Below are 11,319 nucleotides of genomic sequence, written 5' to 3'. Positions count from 1 at the left end.
ATACTTTGGTGTCACGGTTCGATATTTTTTCGATACAAAAAAATGTTCATGCCTTTTTAATTTGTCATTTATTAAAATTATAAATATATATTTTAACTCAAAAGTACAGTTTTTAAATTTAATGTTGCTGAAACAAAAAATGTAAAAAAAAATATATATCTCAGGGCTCCAAAATTTCAAAATCCCTGGTAGCCCTTCGGGCAGGGACTCTTCAGTTTTTGGTAGCCCAAAATAAATTTAAGTAGCCCGAATAAAAAAGAGAGCAATTTTTTGATTGATGTTTTGTTTCCTGTTTTCCACAATATTATACATTAAAGTATAATATTGTAAACGGAAACAAAACATTAATCAAAAAATTGTTGAAAACAAATTACAACATTGTATAAAAATTACAATCATCAACTCAAATACTTGGTTCTAATTGAACAGAAATTTCTATGAACTTGTAAGAACTGTGTAGGACATGAATCAGTCTGTGTCAGATCCTGAATTTGAAATTTCCACTGAAGTCACGGGTAAGAGACAAGTGGAACCAAGATCGAGGCCATTTGCTTTTTGAAGTTTGCAAAGACTGCTAAATTTTGCCAGTGGTAGTTCACTCTTTGCAACATAGTAGCTGTTCTAAACTGATTTTCAGGTTTATTTTTAGTATGAACGCAGATTCACTGAGCGCTCAACACAGACAGCATCGTCAGAAGGAAAGGTGATAAAATAAATTACAAATTTTGTACTGTTCCATAAATATGCGTACCGAACCGAAAGTACTGTATCGAACGGTTCAATATCGATCCGAGTATCGTTGCACCCCTAGTTTATAGCGCTACAGCCTCTCAGTCCTTTAATCTAATCTAATCTAATCTAATCTCTCTTTGTTCATGGTCTGGGAGAGTGCACAGGCATCAGGGTCTGAAAACGTCTGTTTCCAGATGTCTGAATCTACTGACATCTACCTACGACTAACATTTTATTAAGTAGCAAATGTGACAGGCTGAGTTGTTTTTCTAAATGGCTGTTTATCCATTTAGAAACATAATCTCCACATAAAAGGGTATGACCTAAGCTGCACTTCATGTCTCCAGGCTGAAGTGCCGCTTATTACTTTGCAGCTAGAGTGGGGAAAATTAATGTGTTTATAAATATGCACTGTTAATGATGACATGCATTTTCTCAGTTCATTTGTGTTGAGATCAATGTATCGAAGAACTGTTGATATCACCATGCAAGCCTTACATTTTCATCTTTATCTTTATAAAGGGAAAAGTTTCTATTACAACAGGACTTTTCAGTTTTACAGAAAGAAAACAAATATCCAGTCTGAGTATCAGTAGAAACAGGCTTCGCTCAGAATTACACATACCTGTTTGATGATGGATTTTAGCCTAGCCATTGCAATGACGGTGACCCACACTGACATGAGTGACCCGAGGAAGTCACAAAACTGCAGAACATCATACTCCATGATGCAAAACACCACAATACCTGGCTGGTCGCATGCATGGTAGAACTGTGAGAAAAGAAGAGAAAGGCACAAAGGTTACAAAAACACGCAGATGTGTCAGAACAATAGACGGCACAACAGCACAAAAGTATTGATTCTGTAAAAAGCATGAGCTGAATGATAAGCTGAATAAAATAAGCAATACCCGCATACAGGTTATTGCTGGTTACTGACAAAGAAGCTATACAGACCATTCTTTTACAAACTCATCTCAGATTCATTGCAACACAGTGGCATGCACATACTGGCCGACTCTATTTATGTATGAAATCCCACTAGCATATGTTTGCAGCTATATTTCTTGCAATTTTATTTTTACAGCTTTGTTGAAAGAAGAAAAAAAATTCCGGTATGAATACATTATCTATAAAATGTCTACTCACTACTGTATACACTATCAATAAATGATTATATATATCACATTATCGTAGTAAGACATCATTCATTTTAAGGAGAACTGGGGGTTTTTATCATTTTATAAAGGAGGATTTCTTTTGTTAAATAATATTTCAAAAAATTACACAATAGGCACTTTCTCAACAAAAGCATGTGAAACCTTTTCTTCAAGGAGAAATATTAAATTAGTCCCCTGAGATATGAAAAAGCATGGTCTGCTTTTAAATGTAGCTTTCTTTCACTCTATAAAACGCACTTTTCTTGGTTAGGAGGCGGATAAAATGCAGCAGATTATTAAAAAATAATGATGCCATACCGAGCATTGTTTCTGGCTCCAGCAAGATTTCATCCTTAGCATCAATAGTAACGTTTATTGTCAGTATTTCTTAATTGTAATTCTGTGCTAATATACTAGATGTAGCTTTTTAAAAGGTAGCTGAAAGAAACAAAACAAAAACAAAAAACTTCATTTGATTCTAACAGTTCTAGTTGCCAAACGGTACTTTTGGTGGGGGTGAAATAATTTACCCAAACTTAATTTTGTCATCATTTTTGCAGTGAAAATGTTTTCTAAAACTCGCTGTTGCCTGGGGGAAGTTCTCGTAGTGGAAAAGTAATAAAGTTATGGCTCTGAGCAGGGGATCATAGTAGGGATACTGGAGCATTTTTGTTTTAATGAAGGACATTCATTTTAATGCTTCCAATGCAGAATAGAATTGTAAGCATAATTCTGACTGTGGTGTAGTTTGGAATGACTTACTCAGAAATAGGAGTATGTCATCTGCATACACGGGAATTTGATGCAGAATGTGTTTCCTATTAAAGCTCGCCTTGCCACAATCTGATGACTTACAGAAAACATCTGCTTTTGTGATTCTTTCTAAATTGTTGTTTCAAATTCAATTTTTTTTTTTTGATTTAGCACCATGATTGTTTTCTTTATGCTTACTTTTGTGCATTACTGATACCAACTGTTTATTAGCAAAATACCATGCTTAAATAAAAGGAAAATATACTTTAGGTTATCACTTTTCACTCACAGTGGAGAAAAACATGGTGAAAATGTAGACCGAAGCCTCCAGGAGGTAGTGGCTTCGGATGGCGATGGCCACGGGCGGGACAAACATCAGGTTACTGAGACAGAGTAGCAGGGTGGAGAGGAGCTGGAAACTGTACGAATAGGCTTCTGAGTTGTCTGTGCACCCCCATCCATCCCATCCTAAAATACCAACACACACAGACCACCTTAGTAAATCTGGTACTTTCACCTAAAAAACTAAAGCTCTAAGACAGGTTTTTGTTTTGTTTTTGTTTTTTAACAGGCTTTACATGTTGGGAAAAGCATAAATGGTGCCTGACTTCCTTAAACCCTCAATCAATTCCAGGAAAAACGTGGTTTTGGTTTATGAATGAGAAGAGTTTCCCCAGCAGGTGAAACTGTTTGTTTCAAACCCTTAATCTCTTAAAATGTATGAAATATTTATTATCTCTTGACAAGAATAATGCCTTAGCAGCCTTTTGCTATGAACAGACATTTCTCTGCAAAAATAATCAAAAACAGATATGTGTGAAGTTGTTTATCCTGCATAATAGAGCCTCCTGGTGTGAACTCACTTCTATTTTAAAACACCCCCGCTTTGGTACATTGGATCTTTATCAAGTGGTTGATTGAATAAGACAGTGTGAATTAAATATTCGTGAGCACTGTTGAACAGAGGTTTTGCAGTCTGAGATGGGCCAAGGGCAAGTGCTGAATGCAAAGCGTCTGCCAGGAAGTAGTCACACATGTGAAGTATGACAATGAATTTAACTGAGGAGAAACCAACTCTGATAAAAGAAGATCAAAGGCAGGATTTAAAAAAGCCTCAGAGGACATGCTTTGTTTAGTTTCATAAGCTCATCTTTTATTGAAAAGCTGTTGGTAATTAAGACTGTGTTTTATTGTCTTATCAAAATGCCTTATATTAGAAGATTAATACCAGGCCACTGAATGAGTCACTGAAAAGTGGCACATACAGTTTAATTGCAGAATTGTCAGCTCAATTTTGGAAAATGACCTGTGCCATCCCACCTGGCTCGCTCTCATTTTCTTGTCACTCCGCATGATGTATTTTCCAACAAATTAGGAATTCTTTGCAGCAGTGATGACCTATTTTCTCAAAGAAAAGTTCTGTCTTATCTTTCATATGCGAAAGAATCTTTTGACAGACAAGTGTAATTATACATTCAGGGTTGCACTTGCTTGCTGTTTATTAATTACTAATTAATTACTGATAAATATTTAAGGAGGTTGTTAAATATATACAGTACTAATTATTTTTCCCTTACGTAAAACAACTTCCACTCTTTTATTAATAACTGCATGACTTAGATATTAAAACAGAATCAAAAAAGACTTTACCGGACCACCTCGTTTCAATTTAATTGACAGTGTGCACTACAAGTTCAAATAAATAAACAAGGATTTAACAAAGCTGTCCATTTAAGCTGGAAAAAGTAACACACTGTGATGGACTGCAATAGATTTTTAAAGTAAAATGTTACCTGCTTTGCATTCACATGCAGCATAAAGGTAATTGTTGGTGCGCAGAAGCTTGCACTGTCCATACGTCCCACAGTCATTGATGCACGGAGTCAGGTATGCACGCATATAAACCTCTGCAGTTACATTGCTGCATTGCTCAAATCTGGAAAAGGCAAAAATATATGATTGCAGGTGATGCCTTCACTGTTTTTCATCTGCATAATGACTTTTGTTTATGGCCAAATATGTCAGATCTATAGACTGCATAGCTGTGCACACTTTTTAGCATTCCAAATTAAGCTGGTAAACATTATACTTACTAAATACAAATATAACAGCATTGTTATTGTGAACATGTTATCAGCTGACATTCACATATCACTCCAAGCTCTTTTAGAGCTTTGTCTCACAAAGCCGCTCAGGCGCCTGCAGGGTTTTGTCTAGTTTTCTTGTGTCCTCCAGAAGCCCTCATCACCACAAAACACTGGAGATCAAAAGGTTGTTTCGGCATTGCTAGATGTCAGACAACTTCATTCTATTAGGCCTCGGAAATCTCCAGCTTTATAACGCAATTACAAAACTAATTTTCTGTAAATTATGTCTATTCCACCAAGGGTTCTAGTTTAACCGTCATTAATTATTTTGAATAGGTAACTCAGCTGTAATTTCTCACAAAACTCTAAGTCTACAGGTGACTGCATATTCACAGACAGAGGTTACTTACTTAATTTGCTCATCTTTAACACTACAAAAACAAAAACTGCTAATCAATCAGTTAAAGAGAATAAAACTTCAAATATGTTTCTTTATGTGTTTCTGCAACATTTTATTTATTTTGTTTTTATTTAGTTGTATACATCAGCTTAACTGTATATTTGAAGGGCACCTGTCATTTACCATCTAATGACACCTGATTGGTTTATTATGCAAATGTGTGGAAATCTAGCACATAACACTCTGATCTTTGTCTGCATTTTCATACATCAGCTAAGTGTTCGTGTGAGGATGAGTCCACGTCCCACACCATCTGTTATTATCTGTTATTCAAATTCAATTGGAACTCCCAAGTGGGACGGGAAAAATCTGCTTAATTTCATTCTGTTCACATTTTTGTGCCATAAAGGCTTCGCCAGAACAGCTCAATCTGCTGAATTGCTAATACTTACGAACTCGTATATAACATTACAACAACAAAACTTAATGAAAACATTCGCTCTAACTTCTCTCTCTGACATGATTCGCACCGACTTTAAATAACCCTCAGAGAAAAATACTTTACTTCTTGAATTCACAAGTTAAGTAACACCTACATAAACATGGAGAGAAAAACAGAAAGAGAGGGACACTGGTGTGGCCTTTGCAGTAGGCCAAAGCCTTATTGGTACCTACTATTAATATCCAATTACCACTACCAATAAAACAGCGTTGCAATAGCATTTTTTTTAAAAAAGCTTTTTGCAAACTTTTCTTGGACCCCTTGAATTAAAACTGAATGTGTGCATTTCGATTACAACTTGATTGTTTGATTTAAAATTCACTATGACGTGTGCAAAAAAAAACATTTCCTAATTGGTAAGTGTGAAAATATGGATAAACCTAAAAATCTACCCCTCCTTTATGTCATATGCTTGGTGTGCACCATACACACATTTATGAAGCCAGTGCCAAATCAGTCTGCTGGGTGACAGATGGCAGAGGATGTGGTTCAATGAGGGAGGCTTCGTCATTCAAACAGAAAGCATAGTGTCTTCATTATGGCAATGAATTATTTATTTTGGTAAACAAACTAGTGATTGTGTTATGCTGACAAATTCAGAAGATATGAATGTCCTATTTTGCAATTGTCTTTGTGTAATTGACAGCAAATATTGTCTCGTAGAGGTTGCTGTGGAGCATTGGGACCTGGCCGAAGAACTGATTATGAGAATGTCATAAATTTATGTCAAAATGTATGACGTTCAGCTTGTTTTGTTGAATTCCTGCTTGTAAAAGATGTTTTTGAGACTTTCTAGGTTGAGCACTCAGGAGATTATAGTTTACACAATTTTAAAGAATAGTTTAAAGAAGGCATAGCTGTAAGGATTCTTACCATTGGACCCAATTTATCAAGCCTTTTTGCCAAGTTTTTCAACCTCCTGTTTGACAGGAGGTTCATATTTAGTGTATAACCATAAAAGCAAGTATCACAATTTTAACAGAGCAAATATTAATTTCCAAAACTGAAATAATGTCTCTTTATAGGCATAAAAACACATACTAAAACTTGGTTTAATTCAGCGGTCCCCAACCTTTTTTGCGCCACGGACTTAACGATAAAAACGATTTAAAAAAAAACAAAACGATAAAAACGATAAAACCCCTGAAAAACAGAAATTTCACACCCTGGGGGTTGGGGACCGCTGGTTTCATTGATATATATTTAGGATAAGATGAGATGAGAAAGTTACAGCAGTTACAACACTATATGTAAAGCACAGATAATATATAGCAAATATGGAGACTGGTATGAAGCTCTATAAAATAGAATACATAACCAACAAACAGGTAAAGTTCTCAAGGGAAGCAGTGCTTTCTGTCTTACCCATGTTCAGTAGCACACAGAGAGCGCAGACTGAGGTACCAGGTGCCTGTTTGTGGGTAGGGAATCCTCAGTTTGGTGATATTAGTGGAGGTGTTCACAGAGAGGAAAAACCCTGCCACTGATTCTGAAGAAAAAGGTAACACAATAAAACACAGTCCAAGCTGTGACAGAGAAGGTTCATAACTAGATAAGCTTTGCGCATACAAGGCAAAAATATCGATTACTTGAGCTGTTCTCACAATTCTACCAATAAACTTGCTTAGATTCAAAAACACACTATGTGGCTGTTTTGTTTAAGCAAAATTTGGCATACCTGATTCACATTTCAGTGATGTGTTTTCACGTAAGAAAAGTGGCATCCCGTGGTTGAGGCAGCCAAACACTGTGAGATTAGCTCCTTTCAGCGTAGACTGCAGGAAAAACACATAATCAAACGTCATTCATCCGTCCAACCATCAACCATCTGCTGCTATCATTCTGGTGCGCTAACACTGTTCATGATTACCTTTAGGTCTATTTTCTGCACAGCCATGAGATAGTAAACTTTAAAACTAACAAATCAAGTAAAGTGCTCTCTCTCTGTCTGCCAGAGGCACCTACAGTAAGTGAAGATGTTGGCAGTTTATCGCCTTGAAGCATCAATTATACATTAACATGCTCATGCATTGAAAGAAATCCAGGAGAATTATTCAAGCGTCGGGAACTGCATATGCTTATACAAATTGGTTCATTCTGCAGAGAGGTGAAGGGAGGCCACAGCTGTCCAAATTGGTCTATTGGTAAACAATAAATAGCAGCAAACTGGATGTGTCAATTTGCACTCAAGCACCAAACTTGACACTTTATTAGTTTTAAAATGCCCCTCCATTATTTACCCAGTCTCCATCTTTTGTTTCTGTGTGTGTGGGTGGGTACAGCGATGGGTCAGTTACTAAACCACAAAGTATGCTAAAAATCAGAAGACTTTAAACACATTATATATATTTGTGGGATAACTTTAGACAATTATTTCTTAAATACATAAGATTTCTATCACCCCTTTAGCAAAAAATGGGCATAATGTATATATAGGGAGTTGGCAAAGTTGTTGATTAATGCAATGACTAACAAACACTTTGCCAGGTGCTGAGATTTCAGGCTTCCTAAACTCACCATCTGGCCTCTATTCTCTTGGTGGGAAGACTAAATCACACCCAGTGGCATTTTGAGAGAGCCCCACACCCTCCCCCTCCTTCATCCTGGCTCTCCTCTACAGTTTGAGGATAAAGGATTAAGCAACAAATATCAAAGTGGCTCACCAGATGCAAACACGGGGAGAGCAAAGCAGGCAAGAGCCACCCCAAAGCCAGATAATATGATTCTAATTGGCAGGTCAAAGAGCTCCATCAAAGTAGAGATGTTTGTAGTCAATGTAGCTAGATGGCAAGGTTGGTGTGCCAATTGACCAGTCAAGCACTATTAGAGGGATTATTATAAAATTGTAAACACAAATTCAAAGTATCTACACATTAATTTTTTTGTGATTTCTTTCCTCTGACTTTTTCTTTTGTAACAAAGGTTTATCCAGCCATTCATGTCTGCAAAGGATGATTCCTGGTGAATTTTATTCGATAATCTTCTCCCTTGCTCTTAAACACCACTAAACGGTTAAATTTATACTTTTACTGTGATGTACACCCTGTGATAAACTGGCAACTTGTCCAGGCTGTACCCCCACCTCTCACCCTGTGACAGCTGGAAGAGGATCTCCCCCTCACCCTGAATTGAGGATGGACTGATGGAAGGATAGATGGATAAGCAAAAAGTTCGGTATAGTCTGATACTTTAATGAGGACACATTTCAGTGACACTGATTTCCTAACTTTTCATTCAGAACAACAAAGCTGTCGGCTCAGTGTAAAAGTCAAAAGAGACATATTTTTTAATTGAGCAAAATGAGAGTGTGTGAAGCGTTAATGATGCAAAGGAAATAACAGAAAACATACTTTAATTATTAGACATTTGTTTTTCAATTAGGGCAATTAAGATAGAGGAATTAAAATAAATAAATAAACATCCATATTACTTTATTATTATTTTAAGCATGTATGGGAAATTACGGCATCACAAACCAAAAAAAAAAAAGACATACTAGAGGTAACTGTAAATTCTTAGCATCTTGAACTGTTGTGATTACAGTCCCAGTCTTTTCTCAAAGTTAACTTTTTTGGAATTCACTCTTAAAAAATGAGTTACCAATCTTAACTTCTTTTTTTGCTGGCCTCATATGCATTCCTGAGCATCTGTTGATTCAGTAATACTGCAGTATTAAGGCGGTTTAAACTGACAGAATCGTGAGGTTTTGCACTGTCACACAAAATATACTTTGTCAAGGTTTAGCAAGGATTCAACTGTATGCTGTCGCATATGAAATAACAAATCCCACTATGGAGTGCTCGACCTACCCCAGCCTGCAATTCAAGCTGCTATGAAAATTGTTACAGGGTTAAAGCTTACATGAAGCCAAAATGTGACGATGTCCATCCTGTTTTTGGTGTATTTACTCAAAATAACATGACAGACACATATGTGTAAATTATTTGCAAGTTTAAAAAGTACATATATAATATAAGTGCTCCCAACCTGGTTAGCCAAGAAAGCTAAAGATGTTCAAAAATCAATGGAGCATATGTAGCTTGTTTTCATTTTTTAGAAATTATATCCCCTTTTAAAATATAAAAAACTATAAGACTATTTCAGAATCAATGCACTTTTTAAATATGATTTATTATTCCACCAGTAATGAATCTCAGTGATTCATTTATTCATTTCATTATCTGCCCATAAACATCCTGGTTCCCCAGGAAACACATGCAATTAAGGAAGAAAGATTATCTCAAGATACACAGATGTGATATATGTGATCACTCTCAAATTTATCATCCAAACCGTTCATGCACTCGAAACAACGATATTCCCTTGCTTCTTTGATATTTTACTGATAACTTTTGGGGCTCATTCTGTCTCTCAAATCTGTCTGAAATAATTTCCCTTCAGTGTGGATGCTGGCTTTCTCAGCACACTGCATCATTTCTGTCCAGAACCCAGAATTTCTAAAAGGATTTCAATCACTTCTTAAAATAGCTTTAGCTGTCAGGGCATTATGTGATGTGTTGTTAATAATATTCTATTCTTGTTCTGCTTTAAGAACACATTCATGTCTGGAATTCTAATGTTGATTTTGTATGTTTTTTTTATTTACTGGCTTTACTCGTAAAGCCTTTTGTAATATGATTGTGAGCATTGCTATATTAATCATGTTTAATGTTAGGATTTATATGCCCGATCCATTATGCAGATGTTAGTTATGATTGGTGAATGTGAGTGGCAGACCCATAATTCAATCAGGGGTGCTATCTACCAGCAAAGTAAGGCTCAAGGTTAAAGACTGAAGAAAACTACTGTGGAAAATCTTTAAAAGGATCACTTCGACAGCCCTGATGCATCAACTCTGATTGCTAAAATAGAGGAGAAAAAAAAGGTTTGATGAATGCCAGTTTGTCTGTGTTGTATACTGACATGTTTTTGCTTTGCTGAGTTTAATAGAAGTTATGCTGATGACATGTGCCAGGCAGTAGATAATGCCAACTGATGCAAGAACATGGACAAGCTGTCATGTGCTGTATATACTGCCTCCATATTCCAGTGCCCAAACTAATTAAACCAAACCCCAATCTCTGTGATGGGTTTTAATTTTAATCAATAATATATCTGCTATCTGAATATCTTTTAAAGTACATGTTTCAGCCTCTGACCACATGAATGCTGCTTAGCAAAAGCAACAGAAGTTTTATTAGTTTGGAGGTTTTTTTGTAATTTATTTATTGGTATCAATCCAAGTTTATTATTTTAAATAAAAGATACACGTAGTGCACAATTAAGATGTGAAAAATATTACATTTCTTTAGATTTATTATTTATTGTGCATATGTTTAATTATATATTTATGAAGATTTTTAAAATGATTGTTTTAATCAATATTTATTTTAGCATTCAATTTCACACCTCTCCTGTGTGATAATGACAGATGGTGTTGCACAACTCTGCCATAAAAGCGCCTAGTTTTCACTGGCTGATTAAAAATATGAAAATAAATGGCCGTGGAAATACTGGATGTGAACATAAACTTACAAATAGAAAAATGAACATAAGAAATTAATATAGTTTTAAAAAAAACATATTTATTGTTTGTCCCTGGCTGTTTAGCTATTAGGACCTAGTATATTATGTAAGCATTATTTTTCATGTATCACACTTATTTATTTTTTAATCTACTCCCCC

At 35.7% G+C, this 11,319-nt stretch overlaps 1 protein-coding gene across 2 annotated transcripts in view; it reads right to left on the bottom strand.

Annotated features, from left to right (window-relative positions):
• tmem8b (transmembrane protein 8B) overlaps nt 1-11,319 on the bottom strand; it is a 46,555-nt gene that overhangs the window by 19,233 nt on the left and 16,003 nt on the right. For both annotated transcript variants that reach the window (XM_005924499.3, XM_005924500.3), the window contains exons 7-11: nt 7,313-7,409; nt 7,000-7,123; nt 4,439-4,581; nt 2,935-3,113; nt 1,358-1,504 (exon numbers count right to left, since the gene is read on the bottom strand). In XM_005924499.3, coding sequence (XP_005924561.1) covers nt 1,358-1,504; nt 2,935-3,113; nt 4,439-4,581; nt 7,000-7,123; nt 7,313-7,409 — 690 coding nt within the window. The remainder of the gene's footprint in view (nt 1-1,357; nt 1,505-2,934; nt 3,114-4,438; nt 4,582-6,999; nt 7,124-7,312; nt 7,410-11,319) is intronic.

Source organism: Haplochromis burtoni, unplaced genomic scaffold (assembly GCF_018398535.1).
Source record: "Haplochromis burtoni strain Fernald_Lab_line unplaced genomic scaffold, NCSU_Asbu1 Contig_54, whole genome shotgun sequence".
NCBI classification, from domain to species: domain Eukaryota; kingdom Metazoa; phylum Chordata; class Actinopteri; order Cichliformes; family Cichlidae; genus Haplochromis; species Haplochromis burtoni.
The sequence above is the reverse complement of the archived record's forward strand: the minus strand, read 5'-3'. Positions and strand labels throughout refer to the sequence as shown.